The sequence below is a fragment of the Pagrus pagrus genome, assembly GCF_965226575.1.
Source record: "Pagrus pagrus genome assembly, chromosome: 10".
Classification (NCBI taxonomy): domain Eukaryota; kingdom Metazoa; phylum Chordata; class Actinopteri; order Spariformes; family Sparidae; genus Pagrus; species Pagrus pagrus.
In genome coordinates this window covers 457,578-476,550 of record NC_140194.1, presented here as the reverse complement: position 1 = coordinate 476,550, position 18,973 = coordinate 457,578, and the positions used below count along the sequence as shown (strand labels likewise).

The 18,973-nt window shown below is 46.9% G+C and overlaps 2 protein-coding genes across 3 annotated transcripts in view; both read left to right on the top strand.

Annotated features, from left to right (window-relative positions):
- Positions 1–17,713, top strand: part of rbl2 (retinoblastoma-like 2 (p130)) — a 20,269-nt gene extending 2,556 nt beyond the window's left edge. The window contains exons 2-22 of one of the 2 annotated variants that reach the window (XM_084364102.1): positions 502–632; positions 750–950; positions 2,453–2,517; positions 2,954–3,082; positions 5,597–5,757; positions 7,680–7,744; positions 8,095–8,266; positions 8,393–8,556; positions 8,833–8,945; positions 9,024–9,127; positions 9,219–9,356; positions 9,789–9,953; positions 10,139–10,247; positions 10,910–11,149; positions 11,218–11,417; positions 12,114–12,290; positions 12,383–12,454; positions 13,015–13,111; positions 13,303–13,529; positions 14,226–14,399; positions 15,639–17,713. In XM_084364102.1, coding sequence (XP_084220228.1) covers positions 502–632; positions 750–950; positions 2,453–2,517; positions 2,954–3,082; positions 5,597–5,757; positions 7,680–7,744; positions 8,095–8,266; positions 8,393–8,556; positions 8,833–8,945; positions 9,024–9,127; positions 9,219–9,356; positions 9,789–9,953; positions 10,139–10,247; positions 10,910–11,149; positions 11,218–11,417; positions 12,114–12,290; positions 12,383–12,454; positions 13,015–13,111; positions 13,303–13,529; positions 14,226–14,399; positions 15,639–15,806 — 3,072 coding nt within the window. In that variant the 3' untranslated portion in view covers positions 15,807–17,713. Of the gene's footprint in view, positions 1–501; positions 633–749; positions 951–2,452; positions 2,518–2,953; positions 3,083–5,596; positions 5,758–7,679; positions 7,745–8,094; positions 8,267–8,392; positions 8,557–8,832; positions 8,946–9,023; positions 9,128–9,218; positions 9,357–9,788; positions 9,954–10,138; positions 10,248–10,909; positions 11,150–11,217; positions 11,418–12,113; positions 12,291–12,382; positions 12,455–13,014; positions 13,112–13,299; positions 13,530–14,225; positions 14,400–15,638 lie in introns of both variants that reach the window. The other variant, XM_084364101.1, reaches the window with a different exon arrangement.
- mphosph6 (M-phase phosphoprotein 6) overlaps positions 1–18,973 on the top strand; it is a 70,195-nt gene that overhangs the window by 35,543 nt on the left and 15,679 nt on the right. The gene's annotated exons all lie outside the window — the stretch shown is intronic.

The following is an 18,973-nucleotide window of genomic DNA, read 5'->3' as shown; positions in this document are numbered from 1 at the left end:
TCTCCTCTCCTCTCCTCTCCTCCTCTTCCTCCTCCTCCTCTCCTCTCCTCCCCCTCCTCTCCTCTCCTCTCCTCTCCTCTCCTCCCCCTCCTCCTCCTCTCCTCTCCTCTCCTCCTCCTCCTCCTCCTCTCCTCCTCCTCTCCTCTCCTCCTCCTCTCCTCTCCTCCTCTCCTCCCCTCCTCTCCTCTCCTCTCCTCCTCCCCCTCTCCTCTCCTCTCCTCTCCTCTCCTCCTCCTCCTCTCCTCTCCTCTCCTCTCCTCTCCTCTCCTCCTCTCCTCTCCTCTCCTCTCCTCTCCTCTCCTCTCCTCTCCTCTCCTCCTCCTCTCCTCTCCTCTCCTCTCCTCTCCTCCTCCTCCTCCTCCCCCTCCTCCTCCTCCTCCTCCTCCTCTCCTCTCCTCCTCCTCTCCTCTCCTCCTCTCCTCCCCTCCTCCTCTCCTCCTCCTCCCCCTCCTTCTCCTCCTCCCCTCTCCTCCTCCTCCTCCACCTCCTCCTCCCCTGCAGGGCAGTGAGCTGCACTGGCTGGCCTGTGCTCTGTATGTGGCCTGCAGGTCCGCGGTGCCGACGGTGGGAAAAGGCACCGTCGAGGGAAACTATGTCTCTCTGACCAGAATCCTGCGCTGCTCAGAGATGAGGTAGGCCCACAATGCACCTGTGTGCGGGATCAATATGTGTGGCATGAATCCTGACGCTGCCGTCGAGCAGCGCCTCCTCACAGCGCCTCCTCACAGTCGCTGTCGTCCTCTCTGCAGCCTCATAGAGTTTTTTAATAAGATGAAGAAGTGGCAGGACATGGCCGACCTGACGCAGGACTTCCGTCAGAGCACCGACAAGCTGGAGAGAAACTTCACCGTGTCGGCCGTCATCTTCAAGAAGTACGTTCCCATCTTCAGAGCCATCTTCAAGGCCCCGTCAGAGGAGCCGCCGCGAGTTCACCGCAGCCGCAAACAGAGGTGAGACATCACGACACAACATCAGGGTCAGAGGGTTCGTTGTTGAGGTGTTTTAATGGATGATCTCATATTAGACTGAATAAAGTTTGTACAGACACGACTAATCGATTGATGATCGATCAGTCAGTAATCAGTTCAATCCTCCAGCTCCAGCCTCTTCACCGTGACATGCTGCTGTCGGTATCATATCTGACAGTTCTCCACTGTCGGCCCGACAGAACCAGCAGGGATGTATTCTGATACAGTTATTAGCAACGTAATCCAAGTATCAGAATATTAAAAGTAATGTAACCTGATTACTTTCCATTACTTTTTGATTAAAGACCAGAGAAAAGAAATATTTATAAGAGGACTTTTATTTCATCTTAATAACAAGTGTCGTCGTGCGTTCACATGGTTACAGACTGTTTATCAAGTAACTGTACTGGACTACAGTTACTCTGCTTTGTGTCTTCATTATGTAATCCAGTTACATGTATTTACTCCTCAAGCCTGGAAACAAGCGAACAAGTGAAGAATCACTGACTTTGTAAAACATTTCATACAATAAAATATTAATTGATTCATTGAAACTCATTTCATCCTCAACATCAACACAACAGAAGAAACATGTTGATCTCCTGTCATTAAAATAATAATGACGACAGTAGGACAGTGACGCTGCAGCAGCCCGGCTCAGTGTTTCCTGTGTTAACCAGCTTCTCCTCAGAGATAACAAAGTCAGTCAATCAATCAATCAATCAATCAGACATTTGATCCAGAAGTCCACCGCTGTGATCAGAACACACAGGAAGTTATTTCACAGCGTTCATAAATCACCTGCTGCGTCTGAACGTCACTGTTAAGGGGACGGTAGTGTGAGGACGGACAGAGAAGTACAGGTGGAGTTTCACAAGTTTTATTCCTTGTTTAAATGGGAAAGCAAGCTGAGGGGGCAGGCTGAGGGGGCAGGCTGAGGGGGCAGGCCGGGGGGTTACCAGACGGAGACTGGTGGAGCAGAGCGGGCAGGCGGGTGCTGAAACAGAAGAACAGAGTCAAATGTATTTCTTATCTCAGGTCTCGGTCTACAGGCTAGAGTCGAGTGTACTGACTGAACAGTGGCTACGAGCTGGCAGGACTGAGTAGAAGTAGGTTGAGGTGATTGCAGGATGAGATGCAGCTGATGGGGCTCTGCTCCGTCTCGGCACACCTGAAACCACTCTGCTCACCACACACACACACACACACACACACACACTCAGACAGCAGCAACAGCAGATGTAACAGTCACATGAAATACAAGTTTTATTGTTTCACTGCTTTCTCAGAGGAACATAAAACACAACTGATGGACTGAAGAACATTCACCCATTAACAGTGAACAGCTGATATTAAAGAGTCAGGGACAGCCTGGTGTGTGTGTGTGTGTGTGTGTGTGTGTGTGTGTGTGTGTGTGTGCGCACGTTGACGTCTGGATCCTTGGATACAGAACCAACATTGTTTTTCATGTGTTTTGTTTGCAGACGACATCCCTGCACCGTGGCCGAGGTCTTCAACTTCTGCTGGGTTCTGTTTGTCCACGCTAAAGGTGAAGACTGATTGTTTCTTCATTATTTCATAAAGAGTGAAGTTACTGCAGCAACAGCTGGTGTCACAAACAGGCCACCTGTTGATTTAGTTAAAGTCCAGGTAGATCAGCGGCTAGTGATCATGTGACGGTGCAGCAGACTGAATATTTGTCCTCCAGATGTTTAAAGTCTTCATGATCCTGGACAAACCTTCAGAACAGCCTCTGAGTTTGTGGAAACATGGCTGATTGACTGATGAAGAGTGTTGGGACTCATCTGATCGTAAATCCTTCTTAATCCCCGGACACATCTCGTGTCGTGACAACTGAAGAGTCGGGTTGAGTTCTGCTGATAGATTCTGCAGTAATACTGCTGCTGCTGTCTGCTGGGCCAACTGAACCTGAGGACTGAACAACCTCCTCCTGTGGTGTAACGTGCTCCTTCTCTCTTGTTCAGGGAACTTCCCGATGATCAGCGATGACCTGGTGAACTCATATCATCTGCTGCTGTGTGCTCTCGACCTCGTCTTCACCAACGCTCTGCTGTGCAACGCCAGGAAAGACCTGCTCAACCCAGACTTCAGAGGTACCGGCTCTGCTCACCTGCCTCCTCAGATATGAATATGTGATGAAAACACAGGAGACAGACTCAACATACATCCACTCACCTGAAGCTTCTTCTTACTTAACTTAGTTATACAAAGAGCATGTGTGTCTGTCTGCCTGTCTGTCTGCCTGCCTGCCTGCCTGTCTGTCTGCCTGCCTGCCTGCCTGTCTGTCTGTCTGTCTGTCTGTCTACCTGCCTGCCTGCCTGCCTGCCTGCCTGCCTGCCTGTCTGCCTGTCTGTCTGTCTGTCTGTCTGTCTGTCTGCCTGTCTGTCTGTCTGTCTGTCTGTGTCTGTCTGCCTGCCTGTCTGCCTGCCTGTCTGTCTGACTGTGTGTCTGTCTGTCTGCCTGTCTGTCTGTCTGTCTGTCTGCCTGTCTGTCTGACTGTCTGTCTGCCTGTCTGTCTGACTGTGTGTCTGTCTGTCTGTCTGCCTGTCTGCCTGCCTGTCTGTCTGTCCACTCGTCTCTTTGTTCCAGACTGAAACACGTCAACAGCTCTGATGCATTTTGCTGGATGTGTTTCAGACGTTCATGTTCCTCTGAGGATGAACTGTAATAACTGTGGTGATCCTCTGACTTTTCATCTAGCGCCATCATCAGGTCAACATTTTAAAGGAACAGTTCACCCAAACAGTAAAACTCAGTCATCATCTCCTCCTGATGATATAAAGTCAGGCTCAGTCATCATCTCCTCCTGATGATATAAAGTCAGGCTCAGCCATCGTCTCCTCCTGATGATATAAAGTCAGGCTCAGCCATCATCTCCTCCTGATGATATAAAGTCAGGCTCAGTCATCATCTCCTCCTGATGATATAAAGTCAGGCTCAGTCATCATCTCCTCCTGATGATATAAAGTCAGGCTCAGTCATCTCCTCCTGATGATATAAAGTCAGGCTCAGTCATCATCTCCTCCTGATGATATAAAGTCAGGCTCAGTCATCATCTCCTCCTGACGATATAAAGTCAGGCTCAGTCATCATCTCCTCCTGATGATATAAAGTCAGGCTCAGCCGTCATCTCCTCCTGACGATATAAAGTCAGGCTCAGTCATCATCTCCTCCTGATGATATAAAGTCAGGTGAAGTTTTGTAATTAACAGTAAAACAGAGTGTAAATAACGTCTTTTCAAATCAGTTTGTGATCTCGGGGCTTCTGGAGACTTCGGTTACTTTACTTCGATCGCACCAAACACACATACTGGTTTTTTTCAGCCGATACCAATAATAAACAAATAACCGATAATTTTAGACTTTTCAATTAGAAATAAGTTCCTTTCCTGTAGTTGAGTGAATCCACAGCTCTCTCTCTGAGTCTCGCAGCTGTTTTCCTCTGAAACTGTAAAAACCTCCACGACCACATTGTTGAATCTCGAGTCGTCGTCTTCTTCCAAACTAACTTTAAAGGAGTAAACCACCAACCACGGCAATTTGGCTTCAGATAACCAGCTTTATTTAATTTCATTAAAACTATATCGGACCAGATTTATCAGGTCTTTATTTATTTATATACACATACGTACTGTTTATATATTCAATGTGTATTAATATCTGATCAGATAGGAACATTTGTTCTCATGTCAGTTGAATCGTTGATGTTCAGAGCAGTCACAGAGTTGTGAAACATGACGTTGAACAGTCAAAAAGTTAAATCAGCGTTGGTGTGGAGGAAGTCTGCTTATCACTGGTGTTCAGTACTAAATCAAACACGCTGAATAAATCAAAAGTTACATTCTTTTGCTGAATATATTCCAACCAGAACGCCTGCCGTGGTGTATATCAGCCCGGCCCTCACTTCCTGTTGACACCTGGTGTTTCCTCTGCCCCCCCCTCCACCTCCGTCTCCAGACGTGGTGTTGATGATGCAGGACGAACTGCTGAGAAAAAGGAAACTGCTCTGTCAGCCACAACATGAAAAATGACTCCACGTCAAATTGAATTCAGACAGGAAGCAAACTTTTTTATTTTCTGTCTGTTGGTTTTAAACTCCTGAGACACAATCAGGGGATTTAAGATGAAACACAGAGGCTGTTACAGCAACAACAACTACCTGAGACACCAGGAAACATAAAGTTAAAGAACTCATTATATACCATAAATAGTTTTATTTCATTATAACTCTGAGTCACAAACCTGCTTTAAATCACACTGACTGTCCACTGCAGTGTGAAGTCTTCACTGTCGCTGCTAAGATGAAGTCCAAACTCAGCTGCATGTCGAAGGTGTAAATAGTGTAAATAAAGTTATTTTGAAGGGAAAAAAATCAGAAAGTCGTCCCGTATCTAACAAACAACACGTGTACGACGTTCAGGTCGGTCTTCAGGGTGCAGGAGAAGATCTGCAGCTGATTTTCTCTCTGTTAAAGTCAACAACAATAAATCTGACACACTTATTTGAGCTGTAGAAGCCAGCAGGTCTCCACAGTAATCAGGATACATGACACACACGTCTGTTTTGGGGTGTTCAGGTGACTCAGGTGTTTGTCTGCCGTCCCTCAGGTCTCCCAGAGGACTTCAGCAGTAAGGACTACAGGCCGTCTCCAGGTCCGTACTGCTTCATAAAGCAGCTGTGTGAGCTGCATGACGGGCTGGTGCTGGAGGCCAAAGGAGTCAAGGAACACTTCTGGAAACCTTTCATCAAGAAACTCTTCCACAAGAGGGTGAGACGGTTTAAAACTCCTCCACAAGAGGGTGAGACGGTTTAAAACTCCTCCACGAGAGGGTGAGACGGTTTAAAACTCCTCCACGAGAGGGTGAGACGGTTTAAAACTCTTCCACGAGAGGGTGAGACGGTTTAAAACTCCTCCACAAGAGGGTGAGACGGTTTAAAACTCCTCCTTAAGAGGGTGAGACGGTTTAAAACTCTTCCACGAGAGGGTGAGACGGTTTAAAACTCCTCCACAAGAGGGTGAGACGGTTTAAAACTCCTCCACAAGAGGGTGAGACGGTTTAAAACTCCTCCACAAGAGGGTGAGACGGTTTAAAACTCCTCCTTAAGAGGGTGAGACGGTTTAAAACTCTTCCACGAGAGGGTGAGACGGTTTAAAACTCTTCCACGAGAGGGTGAGACGGTTTAAAACTCCTCCACAAGAGGGTGAGACGGTTTAAAACTCTTCCACGAGAGGGTGAGACGGTTTAAAACTCCTCCTTAAGAGGGTGAGACGGTTTAAAACTCCTCCACGAGAGGGTGAGACGGTTTAAAACTCCTCCACGAGAGGGTGAGACGGTTTAAAACTCCTCCTTAAGAGGGTGAGACGGTTTAAAACTCCTCCACGAGAGGATGAGACGGTTTAAAACTCTTCCACAAGAGGGTGAGACGGTTTAAAACTCTTCCACGAGAGGGTGAGACGGTTTAAAACTCTTCCACAAGAGGGTGAGACGGTTTAAAACTCCTCCACGAGAGGATGAGACGGTTTAAAACTCTTCCACAAGAGGGTGAGACGGTTTAAAACTCTTCCACGAGAGGGTGAGACGGTTTAAAACTCTTCCACGAGAGGGTGAGACGGTTTAAAACTCCTCCAGGAGAGGGTGAGACGGTTTAAAACTCCTCCACGAGAGGGTGAGACGGTTTAAAACTCCTCCACGAGAGGGTGAGACGGTTTAAAACTCCTCCTTAAGAGGGTGAGACGGTTTAAAACTCTTCCACGAGAGGGTGAGACGGTTTAAAACTGTGGAACCTTCATCTTATTTCATCCAGTGTGTCCCTGAACTCGTCCTGCTGTCAGACGTCTTTTCTAAGAAATGTTTCTGCCTCTGATTTTCTTACATGATGTGGTTTGTAATACACACACACACACACACACACACACACACACACACACAGACACGCAGACACAGACACACACACACAGACACACACACACACACGCAGACACACACACACACACACAGACACGCAGACACGCAGACACAGACACACACACACACACAGACACGCAGACACAGACACACACACACAGACACACACACACACACGCAGACACACACACACACACACAGACACGCAGACACGCAGACACAGACACACACACACACACAGACACGCAGACACAGACACACACACACACACACACACACACACACACACAGACACGCAGACACAGACACACACACACAGACACACACACACACACGCAGACACACACACACACACACACACACAGACACGCAGACACAGACACACACACACAGACACACACACACACGCAGACACACACACACACACACACACACAGACAGGCAGACACAGACACACACACACACACAGACACGCAGACACAGACACACACACACACACACACACACACACACACACGCAGACACAGACACACACACAGACACACACACACACACAGACACAGACACACACACACACACACAGAGACGCAGACACAGACACACACACACACAGACACGCAGACACAGACACAGACACACACACACACACACACACACACACACACGCAGACACAGACACACACACACACACACACACAGACACAGACACACACACACACACACACAGACACACACACACACACACACACACACACAGACTGAACGTCCTCTCTCTGTCTCTCAGATCCTCAGAGGGAAAGAAGACGGTCTGACCGGCTTTCTGGACCCGATGAACTTTGGAGACAGTTTGTGAGTCACAGTTTAAATCACTGAAACGATCCTGATGAGACGTCAGAACTTCATATGATGAAAAACAGAACCGGGCTCAGTTCACATCTGATCACAAACTGTTTCTGCGACACTTCTTCACTCTGAACTAATTTAAAGTTGGTGCAGTCTGTCAGCAGGTGGCGCTGCAGCAGAGACACACAGCTCATTAACATATTTAAAAGGACAGATTGATGCAGGTGTGTCATGTGTCAGGTGACATCACGCTGCTTCATCTCCTCACTGACTGAAACACACGTTGTGATTCACCTGAAGTGTCGATCGGTCAGCTCTGTCTCCTCCCTCTCTGATGTCCTGTGCTGTCTCCACAGTCTGTCCCTCAGCCGGGTCTATGAGGAACATGTTCTGGCCACTGGCAGTCTGGATGAGAGGATCTTCACCGGCGAGGGGGCGAGCGAGGACATCGGTACGCCGGGCCCCTGCCTGTGTGAAGGGCTGGAGAACCAGGACAGCGCCACCAACAGGCTCCACGCCAGCCTCACCGTGAGACAATAACTTTGTTTACCTCTTTTAGAGCAGGATGATTATTTACATCCTGAACTTTATTTGTTCTGCTGTTAATAAGTCCCAAATATAAAATAACCAAGCTGGCGTCTCTCCGGTGGTCAGGCCTCGGCTCTGAAGGTCTCCACTCCTCTGACAGGCAGGAAGTACATTCAGGAGAACCGTTTGGCGTCTCCGGTCTCATCCGCCATGAAGAGCGTCGGGCGACTCCACACCCTGCTGTCAGGGACCAAACAGGGGCCGAGCGCCAAGCTGATGGAAACTCTCAGGTGTGTCTCTGGACTGTCGATGGTCCTGATAACTCAGTTAGTCACAGTGAAGACGGACATGCTGTTAATGATCACAGCGATGAACTCATGAACACACAGTCACCGCTGCTTCATCTGTTTTGTTGTTTATTGTTGGACACACGAGCTGAACACTCCTCAGATCCAGGATTTTACTTCAAACTTTATTGAGAACATTTGTGACACAAAACACAAAGTATTACTTAAATACTTAAATACTTCTGTACTTCTTCTGATATGTCCAAACTGTCCCTGCAGGGCCTGTGCCAGAGACCCCAGTGATGTCATCAGCAGGCGCCTGAAGGACATGTTTGAGGTCTTCTCTCAGCATTTCGAGGGCAGCGGTGCAGAGAAGAGGGGGATGGGGAAAGGTACGTGCACACACAGACTCAGAAACAGAAAACGTACACATGTTCAGTTAAGTTATATTTAAGTAAACGCTGTTGTAGAAATGGCAGTGAAGTACTTCCACCTGGCGGAGGCGCTCTACTACAGGATCCTGGAGACCATCATTGAGAGAGAGAAGATGATCCTGGGAGACGCCGACCTGTCGGTGTGTATTTTTGATCTCCGTCACTAAAGCGAGCCGCTGACAGGCTTCAGCTACAGACTCAAATCATCTTGTGTGTGTCTGTGTGTCTCAGTGTATTCTGGAGCAGGACGTCTTCCATCGCTCGCTGCTCGTCTGCTGCCTGGAGATCGTCATCTTCTCCTACAGACCTCCGGGAGATTTCCCCAACCTGATCGGCATCTTCCAGCTTCCAGCTTATCACTTCTACAAGGTATCAATACAGCTGATCACTTCTGTCAGAGTGTGAGTCTGTTCATGTGTCTGCATGTTTGTGTGTGTTTGTATCTCAGCAGAACTCACTGATGTAACATCTGTTACAGGCGACAGTTAGAGATCTGCTGAGTTAACGTCCATAAACCCACTTAGAGATCAGAGACAATACTTATTATTATTCAGAACCTGAGAATCATCCTGTTTTTAAGTTTTCTTCAGTGTCAAAGTAATCTATTACATCCATGGATACACTGCAGACAGGAGCTGCTAACAGCTCATTCAGGACACATTGAATGAACACTGTCTAACATTTTACTTCCTGTTTACGTTTCCCAAAGCATCATGGGATCAACAAAATGAGCCTTTCGGCAACTCGTTAACGAATGTTTCACATCATCTCTTCATGTCGAGATCTGCTCGTTTGTCCCAGGTGATCGAGGTGTTGGTGCGGTCGGAGCAGGGTCTGTTTCGAGAGGTGGTGAAGCACCTGAACCAGGTGGAGGAGCAGGTCCTGGAGAGCCTGGCCTGGACCAGCGACTCCCCCCTGTGGGAGAGCCTCCGTGGGGCCAAAGACCAGGTCCCCGCCTGCCAGCAGGTCCAGAACACACACCTAAAAGGACGACACACACCGGTCCAGTTTCACTCTGATGTTCATGACATCATGTGTTGTTTGAATGACATCATCAGACGAGAAGAGAGTTTTCTGTGTGTCAGCTGTGTGTCATAAAGATGACTGGTGCTGTGTGTGTGTGTGTGTGTGTGTGTGTGTGTGTGTTGCAGGTGATGCCTCCTCAGTATCTGGAACAGAACGATGACAGCAGCTCAGGCAGCGTTCCTCTGACTCCCATCAACCACGGACCGGATCTCAGCACCAGCAGCACTCTCAAAGGTGCGTGTATAATTGTATTTACCTCCCTTTCATTTATTTATTGATTTATTTTACCGGGAAGTTCCACTGAGACCAAAATCTCATTTACACGAGATACAAGAATCTTCTTGAATATACAAGAATACAGAATAAAACAGAACGGCCTCCTCAGATCAGCCCATCGATTCATCAGTGGATATAAATCTGTCAGATGTCTTCGTCAGTGACTCCATGTTCAGGATGTGTCGTCTCTGTCGAGCCAGCGGAGTGAAGCTGGTACCTGAGCTGAGACAGGGAGGGTCCAGAGCTGACCTGGATGTTCCCCCAGTGTCTGAGCCGTCCATGAAAACAAGAATCATTCAGAATGTTTCATAATCTGGTTCTGTTCAGTGACCTGATTAAAATAAGGTTGAAGTAAAGTAACTTGTAACTAAAGTTATCACATAAATTTAATGCAGTAAAAATGTAGTGGAGTAAAACTGGAGTAAAGTACCTCAGACTTGTCTGAACATGTTTCCCTCAGAAATATGACAGAAGACAACAACAACAAAAGTCTTTCACACTCTGGAAAATATCTCTAGAAAACTAAAAGTGAATTGTTGTACGAGTGCAGTACTTGAGTATATGTACTTAGTTACTTTCCATCCCTGTGTACATCTCACCGCCTCCTCCTCCCCCTCCAGGTGTCTCCCCCTCCCCCACCACCCTGCTGGACCGCTACAGCTCCCCGCCCACCGGCCCACATTGCCGCCGTCTGTTTATCGACCCGCCGGACGGCGAGCCTGGACTCAAGTCCACCAGCACCACCAGTACAGCACCGGCCACTGTGGCCAAGACCGGCCCGGCCAGCGTAGTCACAGCCATCCCAGCTGGGCCGTTCACCTTAAACTTCAACAACGGGCAGGTCACCATCCCTCTTCAAGGTGAGGACTGAAACCATGAACTGAGTGAGAACATGAGAAGGACCAACACTGACCTCTGACCTCTGCAGGTATGGCCAATGAGAGCGGAGGCTTCACCTTCTTCCCGGTCCAGATGAGTGTGACGGGACAGGGCGGAGCCACGCTGCAGCCGCTGTCTGCACAGACTCTGACGGGCACAATCACCGTCCAATCAGCTGTCACCAAACCAGCTGTCAAAGTGAGCAGCAGTCCGCTGAGGAAGGGCTCGCTGTCGCTGTTCTTCAGGAAGGTACGAGTCCTGCGTTCTTCTTCGCTGGCTCATGAGCACCTGTCAGACTGCTGACTGATGCTGTTTTGTGTCGTACTGTAATGTGTAAACTCACATTACTGACAGTAAAACTATATTTTCTATATTACCAGTTTTCTGATATTTTATGTTACGTGTATGAAAATGAGTAATCTAATCAAATAACTGCTAATTTGCATAAATGTCAGAACAGAAACCTGAACTCCAAAAATCATGTAAATGTATTTTGAATGTTTTCTTTCACCGAGTCTGAAAGTAAAGAAAGAAACATTGAACAAAATCTCACATCTGAGCTTGAAAAAATGGTGTTTTCACTAATAATAGTTATGCTAAGCTAAGCTAGCTGTTTCCCCTGTTTCCAGTCTTTGTGCTAAGCTAATCTAACTTTCACATGTTCAAATGAGCTGTGGTTCATTAGTTCAGGGTTCAACAGCTGGACGAGGATTTCTCTCCTGTGACAGAGGCTCTGCGTTGACACTGAATGTGTCCTGATTGGTCGATTGATCCTCACAGAGTGAACGAATCAGACGTCTGTTTTATCATCCAGATTGAGACTGAAACAAACAGGATTAATAAACTGCGTCAGCCCAGCGTTAACAGATGTTTGGTCCTGGTTCAGTGAGGTTCTGCATTGAAAGCTCAGCAGGTGATTTAAATACCTGTACCTGCTCCACTCAGGTGTATCACCTGGCCAGCGTGCGGCTCAGAGATCTCTGTGTCAAACTGGACATCTCGTCAGAGCTGAGGAGGAAGATCTGGACGTGTTTCGAATATTCTCTGGTTCACTGCACCGACCTGATGATGGACCGGCACCTGGACCAGCTGCTCATGTGTGCTGTGTACGTCATGGCAAAGGTGTGTGTGTGTGTGTGTGTGTGTGTGTGTGTTCCCTCTACACTGTGTTTCTTCCTGTTGAAGTAAACGTTTGTGTGTTTTGTTGTCGTCAGGTGACCAAAGAAGACAAGTCCTTCCAGAACATCATGAAGTGTTACCGCACGCAGCCTCAGGCCTCCAGCAACGTGAGAACCTCCGAGTCTCGTCTGAAGACCAGAACAAACTGATTGTTGAATCTGTCCCTCTCGTTTATATTAGAGGCTCATTTCAGATCATTTATCCACTTCTAGCCCGAAGCAAACATCTTCTGAACTATCTGCTGAACACACAAAGTACTAATATACACAGTGTACAAGTACTGCATTCAAAGAAATATTTAAAGGTTTAATCAGCTGGTTGGTTTTAGTCTTCACTTCCTGACTGGTCAGACAGCAGGAGGTGGATCCTGGTCTCAGGTGACCTCAGTCAGCTGATCGCGCTCTCTGACGGCTCTGATGATGTCGCTCTCTCTCCTGAAGCGACCCGGAGGAGGAGGAGCTTTAACCTTCTCACTCAGTGATGCTGCGTTCAAGTGCAGTTGTTGTGACTGCAGCACTGAGCAAGTTATGGATTTTACACGTGTTCCTGTTTGTTCTCATTGTTTTGACTCAAGTGCGATAATTTCCCCCAAAATATGATGTAACATTTCACATCTGACAGCGCTGGTGATGGTGTGTGTGTGTGTGTGTGTGTGTGTGTGTTCCAGGTGTACAGGAGTGTGTTGATCTCGGGGAGGAGGAGACGTCACTCGGGCAGCAACGACACCAACAAACAGAACTCGTCTGACACCAGCCAGGATCCAGGTTTGAAAACACCTGCTGAGCTCTTCAGTTGTCTGTAATGATGAACGAACCTCGTTAATGTGGACTGTGTGTGTGTGTGTGTGTGTGTGTGTGTGTGTGTGTGTGTGTCTGTATCTGATTGATCCAACATGTGTGTGACGGATGTCTTCATCTTGTCTTGTGTGTGTGTAACTCCTCCCTCCCTCCAGCAGGTGGAGACATCAGTCCGGTTCCTATTCGCTCCAGCAGCACCCTGCCCACCCCCCAGCCTGGCAGTGCTCCCTCCACCCCCACCAACACCTCCAACAAGACCTCCTCCTCCACCTCCTCCACTGTGGGTGAGGAGGAGCGAGGAGACCTGATCCACTTCTACAACAACGTTTACATCAAGCAGATGAGACACTTTGCTCTGAGATACTCGGCCGGCTCGCCTGCAGCGGTACGTCTCCACCGAGCAGGAATCAAGAGCTCAGTGTCGGCTGAAAGAATCATGTTGTGCCTCTTTGTCTCACATTAAGTGTTTTATAACAGGTAGTAACTTTACAAGATGCTTATTAACATTAATAACATTATATCAGTGTCAATAACAGCAAAATGATCATGTTTTATTGTTCATAAGATATTTATAATAATAAATAATAACTTCTTTTCACAGCTAAAAAAATCTTCTTTAAAACAAACTGTTAATAAAAAACAATTTATGAGACTTAATACAAAACTTTGATTGAGTCGCTGCAGAACGTACAAACATCTTGTTAAATAATCCGTCTACAGTTTATAGAAAGATGCAGAATAAAAGAAAAGACATTATTCTGATTATGAATCAATACTTTTTGCCTCAGCTAGCATTAGCAAGGTTAATGTTTGCTAGCTGGTGTTAGCATCGTGCAAACTGGAACCAGGAGATGATTAACACCTTTGACTGTTAATAAGAACATAATGAACAGTTAATTAATGCAAATAGAGTCTATTAATCTAAATACATTGTAAAAAGAGCTCTGTTAAGGTTTAACGATGGTTCAACTCAGTAAATGTGTTTGTGATGCTGTTTTAAACAATTATTAGAAACTATAGGCTGTTATTGATGTTAATGAGCATATCGTGTGTGTGTGTGTGTGTGTGTGTGTGTGTGCAGGTGGAGACCCCCCCTCTGTGTCCGTACCCCACCCTGAGGACCGGCTCTCCCCGTCGGATGCTTCTGTCCAGCAAACACTCCATCTACATCTCACCTCACAAGACAGGCTCCGCCCCCACGCCGACCACGCCCAGAGACAGGATTTATTACTACATCTGCAGCAGCCCCCCCAACGTGAGACACACACACACACACACACACACACACACACACTGTAAACCTTTACAGGACATAAAGAGTGTTTATACTGCAGCACGGACCAATGACAGCGTCAGACAGATCGATGTTTAAACTGACGCTCCATCGCCTGATAGGACTTCAGACAGCAGACAGTGTCAGCTGGGTGGAGAGACGGAGGTTAAACATGGAGGAACGCTTCACACAGCGACTGTCCTCCACCCGACAACAACGAAGACACAACAACTTCAAATCACACAGTCAGAACAAGAGGAGGCGGCAACATCAGCCAGCAACGTCCTCACAGTGTGTCCTCCAGGAGACGTTCAGATACTTGTGTAAAAACAGACTCTGGTAAAAGTAGAAGTACTGATTCAGCTTCTTTACTCCAGTAAAAGTAATCGAGTACAGGCTCTGACATGTACTCAGAGTATCAGAGTAAAAAGTCTCCCTCTGAAGGACATTTGTGGTCAAAGCTAACTGAAGCTCACGTCATATTAATATAATTCAGAGACTATTAAAGTTAAAGGTAGAGTCGGTAGGATTTGTCCCAGCTGTTCCTGAACGCACCACAAAGATAGTTGATTGTTGAGTCTCATTCCCAGGACGTCAAATAGCCACATGTTGGGTTGGTAAAGCGTCCCGAGCAGCAACAAAGAGAGAAAATAAGAAACTCTCTGCAGATACGAGACACTAACACGCCTTTTCTCCCCATTCAGCCTCCCTCTCTGTCTGTTCACGTCTTTCACGTCTGTGTTTCGTCTCGCTGCGTCTGCCGTGCGTGATGTGCTCTGATAGGTCGACATCAGTCTGTGATGTTGGGAAGGCGGCGTGCGATGACGCCAAATAACAATAATCCATAATTCACCTCAAATGCATCAAACTAAAGTAACGAGGCTGTTTTGAAGCTGTGAGGAGGAGAAAGTTCAGATGTTTGTGTTCAGATGTAGAGAGGGAAAGTCTCAGAGATACTCAGGTACAGGACAGGTACCTGAGACATGGACTGAAGGACAGTAACAGAGTATTTGTACTTCATTACTTCCACCTCTGTAAACAACCAAATATAAAGATCAGAAAAAAGGGAAATGACTCAAAAGTGAAAAAGACAACAGAAGGTTCAGAAACATCAGTTTTAGTTTTGGTGACTGTTGAAAGACAAGTTTGTTCTGAACTGACTGATTCCAGCTGTTCAGTGAAGATGAGACTTTACTGACCCACCTTCACTGTGTTCACCAGCGCCTGCAGGAGATCAACAGCATGATCCGGACCGGAGAGACGCCGACCCGGAAGCGCAGCATGCCTCTGGAGGAGGAGACGTCACCCAAGAGGGTTTGTCCTGACAACCACTCCGCCCTGCTGCGCCGCCTGCAGGACGTCGCCAACGACCGCAGCTCCTCCCACTGAGGCCACACACACACACACACACACACACACACACACACACACACACACAGAAGGTCACCATAGTAACAAACCAACTGCACCATCACACTGTTAAAGCTCCACCCATCACGCTCCACCTCCACAGGCAGACACAGCTGGTCAGACAGCAGAGTTACAGTGATCCTGACTCCTGATGATGAATCTCATGTTTTAACTTTTCTTCAGTATCAAAGTAATCTATTACATGTGTACACTGCAGACAGGAGCTGTTAGTTCAGATTCACCTGTGACCTGATACACAGATGATCTTCTGTGTCTGGTGATCGTCTCTGCTGTGAAACCACAAGTGAGCGACCTTTTCCTGAACCAAAGTACCTGAAGACAATAAATTCACTCAGTCTGAGAGTAAAAAGCCATAAAACAGATTAATTCAACATTTTGATACCAAATATCACGTAAAATCTAATAAAATCAGAACCACAAACATCCAGGTGAGATACTGAGGCTGCATCCAAATGGACCTCTGGACCTCTGGACCAAGTCCTCCCAGACTAGAGTTCTCAACGGGCCTGAAAATTACAACCCGACCCGACCCGGCCCGTGGCTTTTAAAGCCCGGACCCGATGTAACCCGACACATCAACATGAATTATCTGCCCGAACCCCCCCGTCATACACGTATTATCATGACCAGCAGACGGGAATTCAGATCAACCTTTAATGTTCACGCCTTTTAACAATACACACAAACACCACTGCAAACACGATCCGGACCTCTGGTTCTCCCACTCCTGTAGTAGCGACGGTGAATTCACCTGCGGCAAGTTTCCTTTTCACCAACTCCATCTTCTCCTCCAGGCTAACGGCGTGCACGCAGCGGCGTCGGGTCTGCCCCCGCCCCTCTCCATGATGCCGTGCACGCAGCAGCCAGACGTTCTTTACGGTGAACAGCAGCGATGATTAATAAATGTTTTTTGTTTCTGTTTTTTCACTGAGCGGAAAAAATTAAGTCCGAGGTCCGACCCGACCCGAGTCACTTGCTTATATTTTCGACCCAAACCCGGCCGGAACCCGCGGGTCGCGTCGGGTTTGTCGGGCCGACCCGACCCGTTGAGAACTCTATCCCAGACTCTCTGGAGTTCTGCAGAAGGTTCTTCTGAGTGCTGTTGTGGAAATGCAAAGTCCAGAAGTGTGTAGGAGCGATGAAGTCCAGATGTTTGGATGCAGCCCAATATTCAGTCTCTCAAGATGCAGCTCACAGCCTTCGTACTTCCTGTTTACATCCCACAAAGCATTATGGGAATGGTGGTCAACCTCCAGGAGGAAGTCAGACAAAGAACAGGAAGAGGAATCAATTTTCATGTTGGATAATCAATACCTGACACAGTCTGCTTTAAATGTGGTGGAGGCAGCTGGTGGTTGAACCGATGATCAATAAGAAGATGGTGATCAGGCGGTGACCAGCTGGTGATCAGCTGGTGATCACAGATCAAACACACTGAGAGTTGGTTTCTCTCTGAATGTATTTCAGCGTTGATGGTTGATGGTTGATGGTTGGCGCTGCAGCTCGTCTGAAGCAGAACAGATTGTTTCTCTTCAACATATTTACGTTGTTGGTCCTCGCTGAGTTTCTCTGATGACTAAACACAGAAGACTTCCTCCATCACGACCACGAATCATGAAAGACCGTGACGTCTGTTGATTAAAGGGCTCGTGACTGAAGTTCACCTGAGTGGTGCTGAAATGTGTCTGGTGTCGTGAAGAAGAAGAAGTGTGTAAATATTTGTACAAAGAGAAGACAGAAGTTATTTTATGGAGGTGATGTAAGTTAAGTGCCTTTATTTTTTACTCTGTTTGTTTCCCTCAAACAAACTTTACTTTTATTAGATTTTCTTGATTGTAAAAAAATAAATAAAATGTTTAAAGTGACCTGCTGTTAGTTCATGAGTGTTTTTTCATGCACACAACTTGGACCAGCCTCCAGAACCAACTTCAACATTCAGTCAAATAAATAAATCACTGGCAGAGATTCATTTTACAAGACTGGACACATCATTACATCATCTATTACATCATCTATTACATCATCTATTACATCAACTGTCACACTTTGTCAAAGTAAAACCATCCGATCAGCTGATGATCCACAGAAACAGTCCGACTGCTGCAGATGAACGCAGGATTCTGTCTCATCAGGCTCGTTGGAGATGAGCAGAATCGATCACCGGCGACCACCGCACAATGCATGCTGGTTAGATTTGTGTCCGACTGGATCCCGACTTGCTCTGACGTCATGCACGCGCCGGCAACGATAACCTCGCGAGATCAAGGCGGCTGCAGGTTTTAGCACCAGGCGCCGCAGTTGCTCTCCACCGACTGCAAAACGCGTGGCTGTCGCCTGATCAAAGAGCTGATTGGCTCTAAATTAGGACTATGTTTAGCCGAAAATCCTAATTTCTGTGTAATTGTTATATTTAATGTTAGATTATATGAATCTCTTGTTGTGCAATGAAGGTTTAATCTGTTAACAGACATATTTTGTGTGGTTGATGATAATAATAATATTAATAATAATAATAATAATAAAGGTTGTTTATATAACACTTAACGAGCAATCAGTGCTGTAGAAACTTGTCGGTTTCTGTGTGTGAGTCAAGAATCACACTGACTTTGAATGTAACTCCGGTTTATTAATTAACACAAAACCGAGTGAGACTGAGCCGACATGAGTGACACAGCATTGTGGGGCAGACAGAGCATTGTGGGGCAGACAGAGCATTGTGGGGCAGACACAGCATTGTGGGGCAGACACAGCATTGTGGGGCAGACAGAGCAAGGCGCCCTGACTGGCTTAGCCATCAGACACACCTTCAGGTACGGTGGCTCACATTAAACAAGCAGAGCATCATTAACCAAATGATCTACAAGTGCTGTATATAATTACAAACATAAATACATCAATGAATAAAGATCATAAGAAACCTTTGCTGCTTGTCCTCCCCATGTGTAGCCTGTATATGTACAGTAGCTGTGAGAACGTTGGACTGTTAATTCAGCAGTTCAATTTCTTACATTCAGGGATTGTATGATTCATAAATGACAGTGTCTTTATATAAATCTACTTTGTAGGCAATTCTTGTTCAATAAATGACTTCGGAGGGCTGAAATCTGCCCAGTCGATTCTCACTT